General features: G+C 44.7%; 1 protein-coding gene across 2 annotated transcripts in view; it reads left to right on the top strand.

Annotated features, from left to right (window-relative positions):
• The window catches only part of CRYBG3 (crystallin beta-gamma domain containing 3), a 1,300,096-nt gene that overhangs the window by 1,214,876 nt on the left and 62,309 nt on the right, over nucleotides 1-22,911 (top strand). For both annotated transcript variants that reach the window (XM_069204785.1, XM_069204786.1), the window contains one exon: nucleotides 9,752-9,911. In XM_069204785.1, coding sequence (XP_069060886.1) covers nucleotides 9,752-9,911 — 160 coding nt within the window. The remainder of the gene's footprint in view (nucleotides 1-9,751; nucleotides 9,912-22,911) is intronic.

Genomic DNA, 22,911 nt, shown 5'->3' with positions numbered 1-22,911 from the left:
AAGGGTATATCGGAAGCTCAAAGTAATCATCCAATTTCACAGGATGCAATGTACATTATCTAATCCCACAGTGGGGACAAAGAATGGCATGAACTGATAAAGAACATTCTCCTGCATTGGGACTACCGTACAAATGCACAGCAAGTAATGATAAATTCAAACAGGTACATAAGGTTGAGTCTTTGCTTCAGAACAATCACCGCTCTAAATTTTAAAAAAGCGTGGATGGACGTTTCCGCCTGAAGCCCAGTGGTTTCCCCTGCCGTTTTGGGCGCTGTTGTGAAAGCCATTGTCTTTAGTCTATGCCAGTCTTGGAGCTCCTGGATTGATCCTCCAAGTGTCCTTCTGAGTGTTCTGGTTTGGAGATCGTCATCCTGAGCAGAGGTGCTGCTTCCCGAAGGTCAGTGAAGTGATTCACTTCTTTCTTATAGTTAAAGGATAGGCCAAAAGTGTAAGTCCATCTGTATTTAATGATCTTGTGATAAAACCTGTTAGTAACTGGCCTGAATCGTAGTTGCCGGTCTAAAGTTGCTGGAGCAATGTCTTGGAACACTGATCATGATACTCCTTGAAAGGACATACCCTCCACTTTCCTTGCTGCCTGCAGAATTGCGTCTTTTATTTTGAAAGAATGGAACTTCACCAAGACATTTCTAGGGCGCTTTGCATCACCCAGGATCAGTGGACCAACCCGGTGGACCCGGTCCAGCTTGTCTTTGGAGCCACTGTCCCCTAGGAGCTTTGAGAACAGACTCACAATGAAGCCTTCATGTCCGGGCCCTCTGCATCCTCCTCAAGGTTTTGCAGCGGAATATTGTCACATCTTGAGCTGTTCTCCAGGTCTTCGCATTTTAGTAGTGCACCTTGAAGGTGCTCTTTAAGGTGGTCTGAGGAACTCTCCAGGTGGCCCACTCGCTGTTCTAGGGCCTGGAATGTAGTATTGAGGTCAAGTGTCAGCGTTCCAATGGAGACTTCATCCTGTTGCAGAGTACTGAGTTTGGAGATGAGGTCCATCCAGAGAGCCTCCAGCGAGGTCTGCCTTAAATTCTTCCCACAATTATTTCTCAGTTAGAGGTGGTGAAGGCGTGTGATCCCTGCAAGCCCCCGGAAATGATGTGTGTGAATCCTCTTGCGTCTCAGACTGTCGGCTCTACGGTGCTGTGCTGAATTAGTGTTGTGGGGCCCTTGGGGGTGCAGTGTTTAACCCTGTGACATGTACCTCAGGATGAGTGATGTCTGACATACCTGGTGCACTCGGCAGGCCGCATCGTCTCTGCCCGGGCCCTGCAGCAGTCGTCATCCTCGGTGTAGATGACGCCTGTGGGGTCTCTCTTTTGGGGTTTCTGGACTTTAAGCTGCAGCCCCCTGGGCGACCCCATTCTGTGCTTCCTCCACATCAAGATAGGGCTTGAAGTGTCATTGATAGGTTCCGGATACCTTGGTTTTTCACGCAAATGCAGTGGAGCTCGTACGGATCGCGTCCGTCCAGCCATAATGGTTGGCCACGCCCTCTATACTTATTTTGTTGAGGTAAAAAGGTCATTGTCTGCCACCACTAGCTCAAAGTATCAACCAAGTCTATGGCTTTTTTTTAATTCGCATTTCAATGTCTGTTTTTCGTGTTTCTTGTCTAAGAGGAAGATATCAAATACTTTGTGGCACCACTATCACGGTTAAATGTATACATTGGGGATATGATTTACTTTTGCAGCATCTTCATATTATTGGCCAGTACGTGTCACCTTTGCATTCAATTGATGCAGCAGTTTTTGGTATAATTTACCCCTCTGACAGTTAGTACTCCACAGCTGTAATCTATGTTCAGGGCAGGCCCACACAAACCCTTCTGTTTGTTGTAATATTCTACCGCTATGCTCAGTCTGCATTCACTCTTAAATCTCACTGTTTATTTTGCCAAAAAACAGCGTAGTTTAAAGTTGTGACAGAGAGCATTCCTTCTACCCCCCAGAAAAGATGTCTAGGATATAGGTTCATTTTTGAGGATTAAATATTTCAGTTTGAATCTGCTATTGTTTCTAACTGTAGCTCGCTTACAAAGCTAACTTCTAAAACACAAAATATTGAATATCCCCTCCCTCCCCCCCAATAGGGTTCTACCCTAGGGTAGTCGAGTTAACAAAAAAAAAATGCTGGCCTTCGGACGACCTTCCTTTCAGTTCCATAGATTGGTCACTTTTGGTCTGTAACCTTGTTTTTTTTCAGTGAATTTCTATGTTTTTTTTTAACATATAGTAATTTTCATTACTATACGTTAATCCAACCACCACTGTGCATGACCGTTGGCCATGCACCGCCCTGAGGCCAACCCCCAATAAGCACCCAACCTTACACCATGCACGGCCTTCGCCTGTGAGCAGCTGGGGTTGCCCGCAAGGGCTGGTCTGCAGCCAGTCCCTGCGGCCAAATCCCACAGCCACTCAACCCCATGCAGTGCACAACCCTTTGGCCGTACGCGTCGTAAGTTGGCCACGGGCCCTCTGGGTGTCAGAATAGGTGTGAGAGGTTGTATCTGGGAGTGAGAGTGGCTGTGAGGGTGTCTGGGTGTGAGAGTGCATACATCAGTGTTTTAGTGGGCTTGTCAGTGTGTGTGTGGGTCTGTGAGTGGGTGTGTAACTGTCTGAGTGGATCTTTGAGTGGGTGCATGAGGCTCTGACTGGGGCTGTGAGTAAGTGCTCAAGGGTCTGAGTGGGTGTGTGAGTGGGAGTGAAATTGAAAGAGAGTGAGAGGGAGAGAAAAATACTTTTTTAGGCGTTGATGAAGATATACTTAGAGTGAGATATTTCTGCACAATTTAAAAAGAAAAAAGTATGTCATTTAAAAAAAAGTAAGATGACCTTTCATATGAGCCTTAAATATGTTTATTTAAGAAATAAAATAAAAAGAGGGAAACAAGTTCAGCTGGGCTCAAACTCTCAATGCTCAGTGTGGTGGTCTGTGACCTTCGCACAAAACTTGTTTTTTTTTTTACTTATTTTTTTTTTTAGCTCTGTTTGGGCTATCTGGGATTGCGGAGAGCCCTTATATTCTGCCCTTTAGGGGCTATGTGGGACATCAAGGGAAGTCTCAAGGCCTTCGCCCAGTTGCTGAAGTAAAGCTCCGTACTGCAAATACAAACAAAATGTAAATTCTGAAAAACAAATTACAGTAAAATGGATCGGACAAGAGCAAAATCACGATATACGACCAAAAGTGAGGCAGGCTACAAACACACGCACTCTTAATAAATGCTGGAAGCAGAAGTCAACAAAAAAATAACTTGTAATAATCAAAAAAATTAAAGTGGGTAAATGGAAAGGCATGAAATGGAATCAAGGAAGATATGCTGCAAAAGCTCAACACAAATTAACATTAAAGAAAGCAAACAAGGGGAAAAAGTGGGAGCTTGCAAGCAGAACCACGAAATGGGACCAAGATGAAGACAAGCTATGAAGACACACACTCTTAATGAATGCTGCAGACAGAAAAAATAAGCGCTATAGAGGAAGCAGCAGGAAGGGCAAGTGGGAGGGGGAAGAAATACTACCTGAATCACGTCAGGAGCAGTGGACAGACATTGATCAAGTTTGATTAATCTGTGCTCGGTCCCTGCTCCACTGAAAGGATCACAAATAATGTTTGGCCAGCACTGGTTAGTTAAGGTGGCTGCTAAGAAGAGAGATGCTCCAGCCAACACATTTTAAGCAATGGGTGGGCTCCAAGTCCTTTTTTGTATACAACAGTGCCTCGCAAACGAGACGCATGTGCTAGTGCATGCACTTGCAACCTCAACCCTAATGACACTGAAAAAATGTGGCTATGACACCAGTGTAAAGACATTTGACATCATAACTGAAACAAGCTCGGAAATTAGGGGATTTGTCTACTTACATAAGTTATTAAAGCACAGATCCTGTTGGCCGTCTTTTTTTGTGGGGCTTATTTTTCAGTATAATTTTTATAAAGAAATGGGAAGGCCTCCCTGATCTCCAGAATTATATTTCTGTGAAGGAAATTTGGGCCCATTGCTATACATTGCTTTCATGTCTCGGGTTTGAAAATATCAAAGATCCTTGATATGATTGTGAGAATGTGGATTATTAGTTAAACCTGATGGTAGCCCACTTCAAGTAATAATGGCATACTCCTTTACTGTGTTCACTAAGGTTTCAGTAATATAAACCTGAGCTCAACCATCGATAGCTGGGGCACAGTGCAGGTAGGCTTAATTTAGGTGAAATAAATGTAAAGCATTTATCAGTACCACATCTGTTAAGTAGAAAACACAATAAAAGAATAATCCCATTCTAATTTTTTAAAAAATAGATTACATTTTGTGATTGGGGGATACAGAGGTTATTAGTGGCTGAAAAGAAAATTGTTTCAACCGTTTGTGTCAATGTACAGTAGTCTGTTGTTTGTGTTTATGTTACTCCTTCCTATGTCTTCAATAAAAAGATTTATAAGAGATAGAGTACATTTGAATTACCAAATAGATACAAAAACATCCTAAATCTGGTGTACAAGATCAGAGAGATGGTTTTTCAGAGAGTTTGATGTTTCTAGCATCGCAAAGTTCCAATCGCAATTGTCTGCCTGCCTAGAGTGGGTCGAAGTCAATTGTTAAGACCACCCATGATAGTTTGCCTTCTGACTTAGACGTTTTTATGAACCAAATCTCATTGACGAGGCCATCGTTGGGTCGGGCCTCAGGCTGGATCTGAGGAAGGGCTCATCGCCGTCATCTGGCTGGAGTGTAGTACCTCAGTGGGAGCCTCGATGAACGCAAGAACGTTCCAAGCAGGCAAAGTCTAAAGTCTGAGTCTAGGGACGTCTCGTCGGCAGTCACCTGCTCCTCAATCTTGGCCTCAGTGGAACTCCCCTACATTTAGACTTAGAAACTTTTTTGAAAATCAGTGTTCTTTCAGTGGGGCAAACCAGCAAGTTGAATCTGGCCGGAGATTTGACCTGAGTGGCTGTAGCTCAGCAGATGTTCAGAGGTAGCCTTTTGTTTGGAAAAAGCTTCTAAGTGTCCCATGTTGCATTCTTGAAGAAGAGTACATTCTAGCACCAGCCAAGGGTCCAGGACCGTGTGGGCACCATTTGGGGATTATGACTCAATCTCCCAGAAGCCACAAGCAGGGTCATGGGCAAATCCAGTTGGAACTGGTTAGTAGGGCTTAGCAGACTGTTGGGCTTCTTGCAGCTTTTGTGTTTCTGAAGGTTAACAGGAGGCTAGGTAACTAGTCTTGGAGTTCACTCTTCCACCTGGGTTCATGTAGGAACAGGTACAGCCCTCGGGGCTTCTCTGCAACTGTTACAGAAAGTGCAGTCCCTATTCTAAAGTCCTAAGATTTCATCAAGTGCAGTCCTTCTTCTGTCTTTCTCAGGTCTTGTGCTCTGAAGAAGGTATCCAGGTACCTTTATGCCTTCACTACTTTGTGAGTGCACAGGCTCCCTGATCATTAAGAAAAAAGTTGCCATGGCCAACTTAACCCACATTAACATTACTTTCTGAGAGGCTGGCCCTAAACTATCCCACGGTGCACTGTTCTGCCAAAATCCAACATGGCCAAACCTTTCTTCCTTTTGGCAAAGCTCTGGGCACACCACTGAGGTGTGTTCAGGAAAATGAGAATCACACCTTGCAAACACCCCCCCTCCCCAAAAGAACCCCCCCTCCAGGATTGGTGCCACTCTGACTACCTGGAGAATGGAAGGGGCAGGTTGAGGTGTGAGTTACATCTGCCTGTGGCAGGGGAGATGCCCCTTTGAATCTAGTACGGTTGGTGGACACATCCACCAAGCATCCTCTCAAGAGTAAGTCACACCTCCTCCTTAACGAGGTCCTTTTGTTCCCTTTCTGGGAACACAATTACCTCATGCTGCCAGTAACAGTTGTGAATTAACTATGAAAAGGCTACCAGAGACTTAAACCGGAAAATAGTACCTTTTTCAAGTCACTATTTTTTATATAGTTAAGACAAATTTGGCTTTTGGTTTAAGTTGGATTTTGTATAACTGTGAAAATGAGTGGTTGAAGCCTTTTTCTAGCTAGCACAAATCTGAAGTTAGCTTTATTATACAAAGTAAAGTAACCAGGTGTTTTTTTGGCACTGCCTGCTTCATACGGTATACAACTGTAAGGGCATGCAAAAACATAAAATACACTTGTCTTACTTTTAAATACTATGCACCCTGTGTATGGGCTGGTAAGACCTACTTTAGGGGTGGCTTAGAACTATTTAAATGGAAGGTTTAAGCCTATTAAAAGAGTGATTGTAAAAGGTCAAAATTGCCTTTTTAAAACTGCCATGCTAGACTGCAGTGACAGGCCTAGAGCACTGTTTTTAAAGTGAATATGTGACAATAATGTAGGATGTTGTTTTTTTCAATACACAGCAAAATGTAAATAACTGTAAACAAACTGTATGCATCCAGCAGTTAAGAAAGCAAAAATGAAGTACATGTTTTCTGTAATTCTGAAATGTGCTGAAAACAGATTTTAACAGAATACAAACAAATCAAGACACTTACTTGGTGATGCATAAATGATACAGATTCTCAGAAACCCGATTTCCAAACAGTATAATTTGTGTGCTATAAAGGTTTCTTTATAGTAACACTACATGTCTGTGCAAACTTAGTGGTCATCTCAATGGAAAATGTGCTGTCTATAAACGACAATGTGCTACCACACAAGGCTTTAGTTACATGAAAAAAATCACCCCTCCCCATGTCTATTAAAGGTAGGTGGGTCGTGAAAGCTTATTTTTCTAAAAACTGAGCTGTGGTTTCATATAATTTGGGAACTAATGAAGTAGAGTTATGATTTCATGTGTCACGTGTTGCAGGTTAAATAAAAAACTTAAAACACTAGGAAAAGAAACCCCTCTTTGGCAATAAAAAGACAGTTATTTACTGTTGCAACAGGGAAATCGTCTCCCCTCACACAGGAGGGCAGCCGGTTTTAAAATTGCTGTATCACAGGCAGCCTCTTATATACAAATTCGCACAATACTTTTTTAGAAGACAGTGAATAATCATTGACTGTCCAGTCTTGGATTGAACATGAAAAACACTTAAACACCTGTTACCCATAACCCCTTAACTCTAAACAATCTTCTACACATTTTCCTGTGGCTTTAACAATGGTAGACAAACTACCCATTCTTCCAACTTGGATGCATACATTTCTACAGCAAATACAATTGTTAATACCATATGTGCTTTACTGTTGTAACCCTAAGACCTCTGTGTAGTCTGAGCTGATTAAATGTCCTGCACTTATTGTCTAAAAAGGTCTAGAATCTGTTTGGAAACACAAAATACTTGCCAGTGAACCTATGTGCTTTTGGGTTTTAAATTCCTACATGTTTGTTAAACACGAGTTAGATTTTAACTGCGATCTTGTCCTTGAGTGAAATCTTCACTTTATTTTAGTCCGCATTGGATTTGGGCCTGCAGTGTTCTTTTTTTCCATAAATAGTTTAGGGCCGATAGATACATTCATGGAGAGTATTTCTTTTTCTATTGGTGGTCCAACAGTCATTCACTTTTGGTTCCACCCATAACAGCATAGGGTAAGCAGATTTCATCCATTAGTTAGATGGCATTTTGCCTGATCGCACGTGCACATCCACCTTGGGTGTTTAAAGTATGCCTTCAGGTTACAGTAATCCAAAGCATATTGTAAGTTTTCTTTGTGATGATAAAATAATTTTCCTACAGTGTGCTTTAAAACTAAAAAGGTGCTGTCTGTTTAATTGTTTTTTATAACTCGCTAGTGGGCCATCCTGGCCTTGAAAAAACAAAAAAAAGGTTTACTAAATAAAGTTGTTTAAAACTAAAAAGGGTCTCTATAACTGTGCTCTATCTACACAGTCCTTCTAGGAAGCATCTCTACTGTTCTGTATAGTTTTTTTTATGATTAATTTTTTATGTTTCAAATTTGTATTGCAAGTGTATGTCCAATACATTTAGGAGGTGACTTGTTTTTTTCTTTCCTTTTTTCTTTTTGTGACATATGCTTTCAATTAAAAAAAACAATTACATCAGCTTGTTTAAGGCCGACCTGGTGGCTTTAGCGGTGCTTGATTTTTCATTGTTCTCTTTTTTTAAACTTTTTGATCTGGCTTGATGTGCCTGTATTCTAAGCAAACATCAAACTTTGGTATCATGATTGTTTTTGTTCTCCAAACGTGGTTCCAGAGCGACCATGTGGACAATCGATGTCTCATGAGTTGCTTGGCTCATTTCAAATGCAATAGGAGCAGAGCTATCTCATCTTGTGCTCTTATATGGGCATGTGTCTACAAGTCCTTAGAACTTAGTCCCATCAAATTCAGAGGTGAGTAGTTATCACTGTTACTTGTACAGGAGAGCTTCAATAAAGAACACCACACAAGCTGAGCTGCAGATAGGCATAGGGATGGCACATGCTGGAAGCGAGGGTGGTGGGCTAGAAAAACGTATTTAATTTAAAAAAAAAAGATTCACCTGAATCATCGCCACTGCCACACTGTGCCGCTCCTCTTGCCTTCACTGCCGCCCCATGCGCAGGCTCCCAGCCTGCCTTGCGGCCAATTTGAACACTGCTGTCATGCTGCTGGTAGCATGACAGCAGCGTTCGGATTAGTCGGAGCACCAAGCAAAGGTGCTCCAAGGCAGAGTGGGAGTCTCTGCCTGCTGTCACCAACTCAGCAATACAGTGTCGGGTTGGAGAGAGCCTAGTAGTGCGCATGTGTGTTTGGCCAGCCTGAGACAGCTGGCAAAACATACATGCGCACGGCACTACCCCTCAGTCCCTGTCATCGCCAGTGGCCCCTCCCTTTTCACAAGAAAATGATCATAAACAGTGTTTATGATAATTTTCTTATAAAAGTTTTGCTGCTGCCGGGCGGGGGAGGGGGCGCAACTCTCCTCCACCTTAGCGGAGGAGCCACGGATGCATAGGCATGCGTGAAAAGACAAATTGAGGGAGTTCAGAACTTGTCTGAAAACATAAGATGTTTGCTTCAAAGCAGATCCGGATATTCTAGGAGGTATTCCTCACACGCAAAAGCCAGCACTTTTGCTTATTGACTTTTACCGCATGACACCAAGGATGCAGTGCTGCTGTTCGGGGGTTTTGAGTAATAATCTGATGCATTCTGTTAGCTGTAGTACGATTAATTTCAGTAGATTAATTTCAAGTACTACATCTGAACACAAAAAAGGAAACCACAGGACTGGGTCATTGTTTCCTTGGTGACATGGAGTTATATGGTAACCTTACATATGCTGTGAGAAGTGTTTGAATAGGGTTGGATTATGTTAGGGTAGGTGTATATGTATTGTATTTACTGTGGCTAGAGACAGTGTCTACAATGTTTAGTCCTGGTTTCAACAGTAACTTCTGTTTACCCCATTGCAGCCCACGACTTACAAACCTACATTATATTTATTTGTACTATTTGAATGTCTTTAATATCTGCTTGTACAATCTGGTTAAATAAAAGTAACCACCATCATCTTGATGCCTCTCATTAGGCTAATTATTTAATAACATGTTTCTATTGCTCCTATATGTGAGGATATTTTCTTGTGTTATCTATTCTAGTATCGCAATTTTTCAATGGTTTGTTTAAAAGTATCCATCTCGGTCCTGATGCATACATTATGCGATTGTATTTGTTTGCTCCGTTAGGTATGTGATATTTGTACCTATCAACAAAAATGTGCCAACTGTTTTCTTTTTATTCCTGTTTTTTAGATCAATCATGCATGCTTGGATGTGATTGGAGGTAGGGATGTGCCTGGATCTAAAGTAGCTCTTTGGACAGAACACGAGAAGTCTCGGCAAAAATGGATATTCGACAAGGATGGCACAATAACATCTTACATTAGCAATGACCTTGTCCTTGATGTAAAAGGTAGGTACTAACAAGCATTGTCAAAGCTGATACATCTTGGTTTATTTGCTAATGCAGACAGCATCAGCACATTAGAGTGAGACACATAGGAAGGAGCCAGCAGGAATGGACAGAGAATACTAGTTGTGAAGTACTTCCTTGTGTACATGAATGCAGGCACTCTAGTGGAAGCAGAATTTTGCACCCAAATAACCAATAGCATTAGGTGAAAGATGATGGCTCACCTGGGATGGGCATGATTGGCAGCATCTCAATCCAGAGGCTGATCAGAGAAACCCAGTGGTTGAATGAGTAGGCACTAAGCCACTTCTGGGTACATTGTTAGCAATAGGTTTGTTCGACTACTGTGATGTCAAAACCCAGACCAAAAAGCAACCCAACAATTTATGGGGCTGTGGCCATAGATGTCTGTGGAAAGGATCATTGTTCTAAAAAACAGTATTTTAAAAAAGCATCGGATTCACAGTGTCTTCATGGTCGTATATTAGATCAACTTTGAGTGGGTCAAGATGTGCCTCTCTTCTCAATAAAGGTAATAGCTAGCAGATTTCTCTTCAAAGTGATGTCATAGATAATGTCATAGAACATATCATGAGTGATGTAATATGTGAAGTCATAAGCAGTGCCGGGCAGAGCACAGGTTATAGTTAGCTCTGCTCCCCAAAGGCAGCCACTCCTAGGCAGCAAACCCCATGCCATGCACAGCCTTTGGTCATGCGTGGGGTTAGCCGCATGACCTGTCTTGCAGCTAGGCCTTGCTTCCAATTCCACACATGCAGCCAAAAGCAGGCTGCACACAGCCTTTGGCCGTGCACAGCAGGGGGCTGGCCACAAGGCTTGGCCTGCCTCCAAGACCTGTGGCTAAACCCCCAGCAGGCTGCCAGCTTCACACCGTGCTCAACCTTTGGGGTGCTCAACCTAGGGTTGTACTTCATGCCAGGAAGACCCAAACCCCTGGGGCCAAAACTTATATATTAAGTGAAGGTGGTGGAAATATCCTTATTAGCCCCAGGGACCCTATCCCCCCGGGACCAGTTCTATCATGCACTCGCCTGGTGCCAACCGCGGAGATTATGCTGGACCTCTTATCCCTTCAGAGGGCCGCTAATGATCAAGGAATCAAAACCTTAAGTCACACACCACCCTTGAAGGGTTGGAACAAAATAGGAAAAAATGTACTTGCGGCACCAGGTCTGCTCTGCGGTTTTGTGAAACTGTTTAACAGGATATAGATTCCTTTGTGTTAGTGAGGATGCAGTGCATTGGAAACAACAAGAATAATATTTTACTGAAGGTTCTCAGGATACCTTGATTAAGCAACTGCTAACAATAATATACACTTACAGGCTTCATCACAAATACTGCATGAGAGCAGGTAAAATCAAGATTAAGGCTGGAGTTTCTGGCCCTCCCAAGAATCACTTTACATACAGTTTATTTTTCAAGTTCGCATGCATATATCATGCGCTCTAATAAGTCTTATTGTGCTACAACAAATTGTCAAGCAATTTTGGCTTGAGGTTTTTGGTTCTGATGTAATTATAGTTCGAAGTACCCACTCTGTAAATGTGTCCAGAGCACTTAAATACTTGAAACGAAAAAAGCTAATGTCCAATATCCTGGAGGACGTGTTTTTTCTGTTGAACAACTTAGTCTTGTCTTTAGCCCCAGGATTAACCTTTCTGATTAGTGCACACTAACCTGTGATCAAGTACTTAGCCTTATCTCTAATTCTTAAAATGGAATCCAGAGTAAAACTTGTAGCTGTTGTACAGGGACCCAAAGTGGAAGAGGAAATGATAGAGACCTTGACGGTTCCAGGATCACTGAAACAGCAGGTAAGCTTGGGCTGACAAAGACTAGAGCGCTGGAGGATTCCAGCTGACTCAACAGATGAAGTGAACGGATGATGCTTGCCCAGGACAGGAACGAGGACAAGCAATGTTTGAGTTTCAGGTGCAGTTTAAAAAAACGTGTCTGGGGTCCAGTCGGTGCAGCTGATTCCTGAGAGGCACGTGGGGCATGTGGTAGACAGGAAGACTTGTAACAGGCCCTGGGAGAGAACACGTGTCAGCATAATAGTTTTCACCTTTAATGAATACAGGTGCAAAATGACTGTTAGAGCCAATAAGCCAGAAAACACGTGTTGTTCCTTCACAGCGTGTACAAACAGAAAGCCTAATAAAACAACAGTACAAAATATTCAGTGGGTTCATGTTCTCTGGCAGGGGTCTTGTCATAGTGTTAGGTGTAGTTGGACCATGTGCCCTTTGGGGTGTCTGTCCTGGTGTTGCAGTAGGTCATGAAGTGCATTAGGGATAATAGCACATGAACCATATGCCCCCTAACAGACCGTACAGAGGGCTCAAGAGGGGGTTGTGACGGTTCTCCCACGCAAGGGACCACCTACGGGACATGGTTTGTCTGGGTTTCGAGAAGGGAAGGAACAAACCAGGCGAGGGACATGGTCATTGCTGGCTCGTTCCTGTAGGAAAGTACCCTCTTTTTGTCATCTTACCCCCAATTTCTGCCTGATGTCTGTGTGTTTTTGACTGCATCACTGGGATCCTGCTAGCCAGGACCCCAGTGCTTATGGTTTATGGTCCGCTTGTCAGTGTGTTTCAGTGTTTTCTGAATTGTCACTGGAGCCCTGCTAATCAGAACTCCAGTGCTCATACTCTCTCCCTTTCTAAATTTCTCACTACAGTTTAGTGACTCCATATTTAATTCCAAATTGGCACATTGGACCCCCCTTTTAAGTCCGTAGTATATGGTACATAGGTACCCAGGGCATTGGGGATCCAGGGAATCCTTATGGGCTGCAGTATTTCTTTTGGCACCCATAAGGAGACCATACAAAGACTTCTTTGAGACTGCCATTGCAGCCTGTGTGAAATAGTGCATGCACTATTTCACAGTCATTTTCAATGCACTGGGTCACTTATAAGTCACCTATACGTCTAAACCTTCAGACCCTGAAGGATAGGTGCATAATACCTGTGTGTGAGGGCACCCCTGCACTAGCAGAGGTGCCCTCATGTCGTCCAGGCCCATTTTCCTGGACTTTGTGAGTGTGGGGACACCATTATAAGTGTGCACTACATATAGGTCCATACATATATGTAGCTTCACAATGGAAACTCAGAATATGGCAAAGTAAGGTGTTTAACAATTGGGAATCGTACCCCAAACTGATTCCAGTATTGGTTGACCAATCCCATGCACTCTGGGGGCTCCACCATGGCCCCCAGTACTGGCATACCAGCCTTCTGAGGTTTTCACTGCAGCCCCAGCTGCTGCCACCTCACAGACAGGCTTCTGCCCTCCTGGGGCTTGAACAGCTCAATCATAGTAAGGCAGAACAATGCATTTCCTTTAGGAGAGGGATGTTACACCCTCTCCCTTTGGAAATAGGTGTTACAGGATTGGGAGGGTTATCCTCCCAGAGCCTCTGGAAATGCTTTGAAGGGCACAGATGGTGCCCTCCTTGCATAATTGAGTCTATATCGGTTCAGAGACCCCCCCACCCAGTCCCTGTACTGGCGGGAAACTGGACAAAGGGAAGGGGAGTGACCACTCCCCTGTCCATCACCACCCCAGGGGTGGTGCCCAGAGCTCCTCCAGAGTGTCCCTGGGTTCTGCCATCTTGTTTTCGGGATGATCAAGGATCTCTGGGAGCATCTGAGTGGCCAGTGTCATCAGGTGATGTCATAGACGCCTCCTGATAGGTGCTTAACTGGTTAGGTGACCAATCCCCCTCTCAGGGATATGTAGGGTCTCTCCTCTGAGTGTTTCTTCAGATTCGGATTGCAAGACTAAAGCAGGAATCCTCTGCATCCTTTACGTCATCTTCTACCGATGGATCAATCACTGGCTGCTCCAGGAACTCTACAAAACTGCAACAAAGAAGCCAAGACGTCTTCTGCAACCTTGTAACTTCAGCTCCTGCCAGTAACTGCAACAGTTTCCAGGTTGTGCATCCTCTGAGGACTGCCTGTCTTCAGCCTGCATCAGAAGAACTGAAGGAATCTCCCGTGGAGTGACAGTCACTTCCCTGCTTCAGCAGGCACCTCTGCAACGACGACCAGTGTCTTGGACCCCCTCTCCAGATGACAGGTGTGGATCCAACAACGGAGGTGGTGGACTAAAGTGACTCCGGCAGTCCCACTGTCCAGCTATCCAACTTTGGTGGAGGTAAGAGCTTGCTTTCTCACACAAGACAGTACCCCCGTGCACCGCGTGACTTCCAGTTGCTAAGGCTTGTGTGTGACCTTCCAAGAAGTTCTTTGTACACAGCACAGCTTAGGCCCCCAGCACTCCACCCTAAGACACACAGCTTCCTGGGTGGTTCTCCAGGGGTGTGGAAATCCTTTGTGTCAAGCTGCGTGGGCCTCTATTTGTACCTCATTTGTCCCTGTGCTGTGGGACTCCTGTGTGCGCTGCCTGGTCTTCTGAGGGCTCTCTAAGTTGCTGAGAGCTCCATCTGTCTCCCCCTACTGGGTAGAGGCCACCAATTCCCTCCTGGTCCTGGGCAGCGCCATTTTCCGCTAACTGCAAGCTTTTTGTTTACTAAGGCATGTTGGCGGTATCCAGCGACGCAAACCTGACTGCATATATCCATCCGGCGTGGGACATCTTCTGCACCAACCAGGAACCTGCATCTGTCTTCTTTGGTGCAATACTGACTTTGTCTTCTCACCAATGGTTCCTCTTTTGCACCTTCTTCCGGGTTATCAGGGGCTCCTGTTCTTCCTGGACTCTTCAGCACTTCTTGGACTTGGTCCCCTTCTTCCACAGGTCTTCAGGTCCATGAATCCATCATTGGTGGCTTGCAGTCTCTTCAGGTTCTTGCATTATCTTCTATCTTGACTTCTCGTGTATTTTAGGAAACTTGCTGTGTTTTACTCCTGCTTTCCTGGGCGGGGTATTTTACTTACCTTTGGTGTTTTCTTACACTCGTAGTGCCCCTCTACACACTACACTTGCCTAGGTGGGAAGCCGACTTTTACTTTCCACTATTTTAGTATATGGTTTGTGTTCCCCTAGGCCCATTGCAACCTATTTTGACTTTCACTGACTACATTTTACTAATAAGGGATAACTGGACCTGGTATAAGGTGTAAGTACCTTTAGTACCCACTACAAACCAGGCCAGCCTCCTACATTGGTGGTGCAGCGTTGAGATAAGTACGTGCAATTGCCTTATCACTCTGTCACTGGTGCTTTCCATAGGAAAGTGTACTCTTTACTTGGGACTATACAAAAGTATACCTAGTAATTGCACTTGCATTCTAAAAGTCTAAAAGTTAGATAAAGTAGGTCTTTTTTTCCTTTCACTTTAACTTTTCTACCACTATGTCTTCCTCTGAGGCCACCTCTAGGGTTGTTAAAACTACTTATGAGAACCTAAACTTTAAAAGTTTGAGGGTGCTTTGCTTGGAGAGGAGCCTAGGGATTGGGAAAACCCCTAGCAAGTATTTCATTTTAAATCTCCTTCTCCAGGATGACCAAGAACAGTCTGGTCACCAGGTAGGGGAGGTAGAGGGGGATTCTGACCAGGTAGAATCAGGAGAGGGTCCTGAGGATGCAGAGGAGGGTCTTTCCCAAGATCTTCCCCCTGGTAAAACATCTAGTGTAGCTGGCAGTGGGAGGGGGGTCACACACAAGTAGAGCTCCCTTCACACCTAGAGGCCAGGTCACTAGGGTTAGAAAAGCTAAGGAAAGTTCTGTCTCTGCTCATTCCCATGTCATTTCCGTCTCAAAAGCGTCCCACACATCAAACCCTGAGGACAACTCCCTAGGTAGGGAACTCAGAAAGTGGAGGTTGGAGGAGACCAGACTGAGGCTGCAAAAGCAACAGTTGGCCTTAAATATGGAAGCCCTAGCTGTGGAAAGGGAAAGACAGGGGTTGGGATTAGTTCCCCATGGTGGCAGCCGCAATAGCAGTTTCAGGAGCTATGATGTTAGGGAGAACACATTTGACTCTAGAAACTTGCACAAGATTGTTCCCCCTTACACGGAGGGGGATGGCATCAAAAAGTGGTTTGCTGCACTTAAGAGGGCCTGTACATTTCAGAGGATCCCTCAGATGCAGTGGGCTGCCATTCTATGGTTGTCCTTCTCTGGCAAGGGAAGAGATAGACTCCTTACTGTTAGAGAAGATGATTCAGATAATGACAATGTTTTGAGGACAGTACTCTTGGATGGATTTGGCTTAACCACTGAACAATATAGAATTAAGTTCAGAGAAACCAGAAAAGAGTCTTCAAAAGATTGGATAGACTGTGTAGACTGTTCAGTGAAGACCTTAGAAGGTTGATTACATGGCAGCAAAATGTCTGATTATGAGGTTCTATATATTCTAATCCTGAGAGAGCATATTCTTAACAATTGTGTTTTTGATTTGTTGCACCAGTACTTAGTAGACTCAGATCTGACCTCTCCCCAAGAATTGGGAAAGGAGGCAGACAAATTGGTCAGAACAAGGGTGAGCAGAAAAGCTCATACAAGGGGTGACAAAGACAAAAAGAAGGATGGTAAGTCTCATGATAAGGGTGGGGACAAAGATAAAAAGTCAGAGTCTTCATCAGGTCCCCAAACATCATCTGGGGTGGGCCCAAATCCTTTTCAAACCAACAGAAAAAGCCATGGTGTTACTTATGTAAACTCAAAGGCCATTGGGCAAGTGATCCCACTTGTCCCAAGAGGAAGACCAAACCTCCCACCACCACAACCTCTACTTCATCCACTAGTGCCCCTGGTAATAGCAGTGGTGGTGGGAACAACTCTACTAATAGCCAATCTAAGGGTGTAGCTGGGCTCACTTTTGGTAATGGAGTAGGGGTTGGTCTAGATAGGGAGACCACTGAGGCTGTTTTAGTCTCAGATGGTGGCATTGACCTTGCCACCTCAGTTGCTTGTCTCCTTAATATAGATAAGTACAAGCAACTACCCCTAATAAATGGTGTTCAGGTTGAGGCCTACAGGGACACAGGTGCCAGTGTCACTACGATGATGGAAAAACTGGTAGCCCATCAGCAACACCTACTTGGCCATCAGTACCAAGTAACTGACACCCATAACAACACTGTTAGCCACCCCATGACTGTTGTGAATCTCAAGGGAGGGGGGGGGGGGGTTACTGGTCCAAATAAAGTTGTCGTATCCACTGACCTACCTGTAGAATGTCTATTGGGCAATGATTTGGAGACTTCATCTTGGGCTACAGTGGAATTGGAGGCTCATTCCGCAATGCTGGGCATTCCTGGGTACATCTTTGCTGTCACCAGGGCTCAGGCCATGATACAAAGAGGACAAGGAAACTTGGATCCTGGAAAATTGGACCAAGAGCTCCCAAGAACTAGGGGTAGAAAGGGCAGACCCTCGCCCATTTTTCCTCCCTCTCCAGAAGATTCCCCATTTGATGAGGAGTTAACTCCTTGTGCAGAACCTGCACCAGAGGAGCTTCAGGCTGGTTCAGCTTGTCGCTTGGGTGCAGGGGGGCCTGCCGGGGAGCTACTGAGTGTGGCACAACAGACCTGTCTCACGCTAGAGGGTTTAAGGCAGCAAGCTGTCAAACAGGAAGCAGGGGATGTCAGTGACTCACACAGAGTTTACTGGGAGAATAATCTCCTTTATACTGAGGCAAGAGACCCAAAACCTGGTGCTACCAGGAGACTGGTCATTCCCTTGCAGTGTAGGGAATTCCTCCTAACACTGGCACATGACATTGTCCTTGCTGGACATCTGAAGCAAAGCAAGACTTGGGGCAGACTGGTCCCTCACTTTCACTGGCCTCACATGTCAGAAGATCCAAAAGAGCTTTGTCGTTCTTGTGCCTCTTATCAAGCCAGTGGCAAGACTGGTGACACTTCAAAGGCCCCATTGATACCACTACCTGTGGTTGAGGTGCCCTTTGAAAGGGTAGGGGTTGATATTGTTGGCTCCCTTGACCCTCCAACTGCTTCTGGAAACAGATTTATCTTAGTGGTAGTGGACCATGCCACAAGATATCCAGAAGCCATCCCCTTAAGGACCACAACAGCTCCTGCAGTGGTAAAGGCCCTCCATGGAATATTTTCCAGGGTGAGCTTTCCTAAAAAGGTAGTATCAGACAGGGGTAGCAACTTCATGTCTGCATACTTAAAAGCAATGTGGAAGGAGTGTGGTGTAACCTATACATTCACCACACCCTATCATCCACAGACAAATGGATCGGTTGAGAGATTGAACAAAACTCTCAAAGGTATAATCGTGGGACTCTGAAAAACTCAGGAGGAGATGGGAAGTCCTACTTCTGTGCCTCTTTTTTGCCTACTGGGAGGTACCCCAGAAGGGAGTGGGCTACAGCCCCTTTGAACTCCTTTTTGGTCACCCTGTTAGGGGTCCACTTTCACTTGTCAAAGAGGGGTGGGAGCAACCCTTGAAGCCCCCTAAACAAGACATTGTGGAATATGTACTTGGCCTAAGATCAAGAATGGCTGAGTACATGAAAAAGGCCACTAAAAACCTTCAGGCATGCCAAAAACTACAGAAGCAATGGCATGACCAGAAGGCTGTCCTGACTGAGTACCATCCAGGACAGAAAGTGTGGATATTGGAACCTGTGACACTAAGGGCACTCTGTGACAAATGGAGTGGACCACATCTCATAGTGGAGAAAAAGGGTGAGGTCACCTACCTGGTGGACCAAGGCACTCCGAGAAGTCCCCTAAGGGTACTTCATGTGAACTGCCTTAAACCCTACTATGATAGGGCAGACTTGACTCTACTCATGGCCACTGATGAGGGGCAGGAAGAAGAGAGTGACCCTCTCGCTGACCTCTTCTCCAACACTGCAAGTGATGGCTAAGTGGAAGCAGTTATCCTTGTAGATTTCCTTACAGCAGAGCAAAAGGAAGACTGCAAAAACCTCCTAGGTCAGTTCTCTGAACTCTTTTCACTTACACCTGGTCAGACCACTTGGTGTAAGCATACTATTGATACTGGAGACAGTTTACCTGTCAAAAGTAAGATTTATAGGCAGCCTGACCATGTCAGAGGGCGTATTAAATCTGAGGTTCAGAAGATGCTGGACAAAAGAGTGATTGAGCACTCAGATAGCACATGGGCCAGCCCAGTGGTGCTAGTGCCCGAACCTCATTCTCAAATTTGGAAAAAGGAAATTATGTTTTATGTGGATTATAGAGGACTCAACACAGTCACTAAGACTGATGCTCACCCTATACCCAGGGCTGATGAGCTGATAGATATACCGGCATCTGCCAAGTATCTGAGCACTTTTGACTTGCCTGCAGGGTATTGACAGATCAAGCTATCAAAAGATGCCAAACCTAAAACTGCATTCTCAACCATTGGAGGACATTACCAATTCACAGTTATGCCCTTTGGCCTGAAGAATGCACCTGCCACTTTCCAAAGGCTGGTGAATACAGTCCTCCAAGGTCTTGAAACTTTCAGTGCAGCATATCTAGATGATATTGCTGTATTTAGCTCCACCTGGAATGACCACCTGGTCCACCTGTGGAAAGTTTTCGAGGCCCTGCAAAAGGCAGGCCTCATTAGCAAGGCTTCAAAGTGCCAGATAGGGCAGGGGAAGGTGGTTTATCTGGGACACCTAGTTGGTGGGGAATAGACTGAACCACTACAGCGGAAGATCCAGACTATTTTAGACTGGTCTCCCCCTACTACACAGATCTAGGTCAGAGCCTTTCTTGGTCTCACAGGGTATTACAGGAGGTTCATTAACCCCTTCGCTGCCAGGCCTTTTCCCCCTCAGGTGACAGGCCTTTTTTTGGCCATTTGGGGCATGGCGCTTAACCCTCATAACTTTTTTCCCACATAAGCTACCCACAACAAATTTGCGTCCTTTTTTCCAACATCTTAGGGATTCTAGAGGTACCCAGACTTTGTAGGTTCCCCTGAAGGAGAGCAAGAAATTAGCCAAAATACAGTGAACATTTTTTTTTTTTTTAAATGGGATAAACAGCTGCAGAAGAAGGCTTGTGGTTTTTTCCCTGAAATTGGCATCAACAAAGTTTGCAGTGCTAAAATCACCAGCTTTCAGGAACAGGCAGACGTGAATAAGAAAACCCAATTTTTCAACACAATTTTGGCATTTTACTGGGACATACCCCATTTTTACGATTTTTTGCGCTTTCAGCCTCCTTATAGTCAGTGACAGAAATAGATGTGAAACCAGTGCTGGATCCCAGAAACCTAAACATTTCTGAAAAGTAGATTTGTGTAGATCCTACAAGGGTTTCCTACAGAAAATAACAACTGAAATAAAAAAAATATTGAAATTGAGGTGAAAAAAACAGCCATTTTTCTCTACGTTTTACTCTGTAACTTTGTTCTACAATGTCAGATTTTTTAAAGCAATACACCGTTACGTCTACTGGACTCTTCTGGTTGCGGGGATATAAAGGGCTTGTAGGTTCATCAAGAACCCTAGATACCTAGAGCCAATAAATGAGCTGCACCTTGCAGTGGGTTTTCATTCTAAACTGGGTATACAGCAATTCATTTGCTGAAATATAAAGAGTAAGAAATAGGTATCAAGAACACCTTTGTGTTTCCAAAATGGGCACAAGATAAGGTGTTGAGGAGCAGTGGTTATTTGCACATCTCTGAATTCTGGGGTGCCAAAAACTAGCATGTGAATTACAGGGCATTTCTGAAATAGACGTCTTTTTTTTTACACGCTGTCTTATATTTTGAAGGAAAAAGTGTAGAGAAAGACAAGGGGCAATAACACTTGTTTTGCTATTCTATGTTCCCCTAAGTCTCCCGATAAAAATGGTTCCTCACTTGTGTGGGTAGGCCTAGTGCCCGCGACAGGAAATGCCCCAAAACACAAAGTGGACATATCACATTTTGTCAAAGAAAACAGAGGTGTTTTTTGCAAAGTGCCTACCTCGGGATTTTGGCCTTTAGCTCAGCCGGCACCTAGGGAAACCTACCAAACCTGTGCATTTTTTAAAACTAGAGACCTAGAGGAATCCAAGACGGGGTGACTTGTGGGGCTCTCACCAGGTTGTTTTACCCAGAATCCTTTGCAAACCTCAAAATTTGGCTAAATAAAACACTTTTTCCTCACATTTCGGTGACTGAAAGTTCTGGAATCTGGAAGGAGCCACAAATTTCCTTCCACCCAGCGTTCCCCCAAGTCTCCCGATAAAAATGGTACCTCACTTGTGTGGGTAGGCCTTGTGCTCGCAACAGGAAATGCCCCCAGAACACTATCTGGACAAATCAAAATTATCAAATAGAAAACTACCGGTTTTTGCAGGGGGGACCTGCGTTTTTGGTCCTGGGCTCAGAAGCCATCTAGGGAAACCTACCAAGGCCAGACATTTCTGAAAACTAGACACCCGAGGGAGTCAAGTGAGGTGTGACTTGCGTGGATCCCTCAAAGTTTTCTTACCCAGAATCCTCAGCAAACCTCAAATTTACATTTTCCCACATTTCTGTGTGGGATCACCGCACCGGGACAAATTTCCTATCACCCAACATTCCCCTCAGTCTCCCGATAAAAATGATATGTCACTTGTGTAGGTGGGCCAAATGTTTGTGACAGGGAAGAGCCAAAAACACGTCGAAATGGAAGGGGAACCAAAGTGGGTCCAAAAGGGCAGTTTGAAAACCAACCTTTTTAGGCTGACAAGTGGAGCAGAAATGTTATCGGTATAGATGAGACAATGCTGGGTGGTAGGAATTTTGTGGATTCCTGCAGATTCCGGAAGGTTCCATCACAAAATTGTGGGAAAAATGTGTGCTTTCTAGCAAAGTTGCAGGTTTGCAGGGCATTGTGGGTAAGGAAATGGTGCGGGTGCAGGTGAAGCACACCACCCTGAAATCAACTAGATGTTTCGTTTTCAGATATGTCTAGGTCTTGTGGATTCTTCTACATAGCAGCGTCCCATAGTAAAAAAAAAAAAAAAAAGTGCAGCCCTAACCATTCCAAGTGGGACGATTTTGAGAGTTACCAAGCTCTCATGGCCCAAATGTAAAAACAAAAACAAAAAATAATCAAATGTCCTCTTGCTTGCCATGGGATAAGATTTTTCAGTGTGCGGGGAGAGCTGAAAGACTGTTAGCCCCTTGAGTTCGGGTGGGGGCATAACCAGGCCCATACTGGTTGGTAGCCACCACCCCATTATTTTTTTTATTCCCTGGCATCTAGTAGACTTTCTGTCCCCCCGGGGTGTGGATCGGGTGTAATTTCCCAATCTGCCCATTGGTGGGCAAAACAACTTTGGCCCCATTTATTTGAGGTGGGGGTATGGCCATACGCCCAACCTCTTATTTTGAAAAATAAAACTTCCCTGGTCTCTAGGGGACTTTCTGCCCCCCTCAAGTGCAGATTTGTCTTCCAAAAATAGGCCAATCTGCCCCCCAAGGGGGGCAGTTATGGCCAACAGTAATGTGCCCCCATGGGGAGCGACCCTTGCCCAAGGGGCTGCCCCCCCCCCCAAAAACAAAACACACACACCATTCCACGGTGTCTAGAGGTTTTAGCCCCCTTTGGGGGCATATTGGCCTAACAAAAATAGACCGATCTGCCCCCATGTGGGGGGGCAGAAATGGCCTAATAATAATTTGACCCCCCTGGAGCGACCCTTGCCTAAGGCGTCGCTCCCCAAACATAAAAAAATAAAAGTAAACAAAAAAGAATTATCACTGTTGTCTAGTGGTTATCTGCCCCCGGGGGGGCAGAAATAGCCTAGAAATAATTTGCCCCCGAGGAGCAGCCCTTGCCCAAGGGGCCGCTCCCCTTATTTGAAATAGCCCAAAAAAAATCCCTGGTGTCTAGTGGTTTTCCAGGGGGGCAGAAATGGCCTAATAATAATGCTCTCTGCCCCCTCCACGTGATCAGAGGAGAAATGCAAAGCATTTCTCCTTCGATCAGGCGCTGGAAGGGAAGGCCTCTGATGAGGTCAGTGCACAAAAGCGCGCTGACGTCATCAGACGCCACGGGGGGGCGGGGCGGAAGGGG

This window comes from Pleurodeles waltl, chromosome 8 (assembly GCF_031143425.1).
Source record: "Pleurodeles waltl isolate 20211129_DDA chromosome 8, aPleWal1.hap1.20221129, whole genome shotgun sequence".
Lineage (NCBI taxonomy): Eukaryota > Metazoa > Chordata > Amphibia > Caudata > Salamandridae > Pleurodeles > Pleurodeles waltl.
Note: the sequence above shows the minus strand (reverse complement) of the source record. Positions and strands in the feature narration are given on the sequence as shown.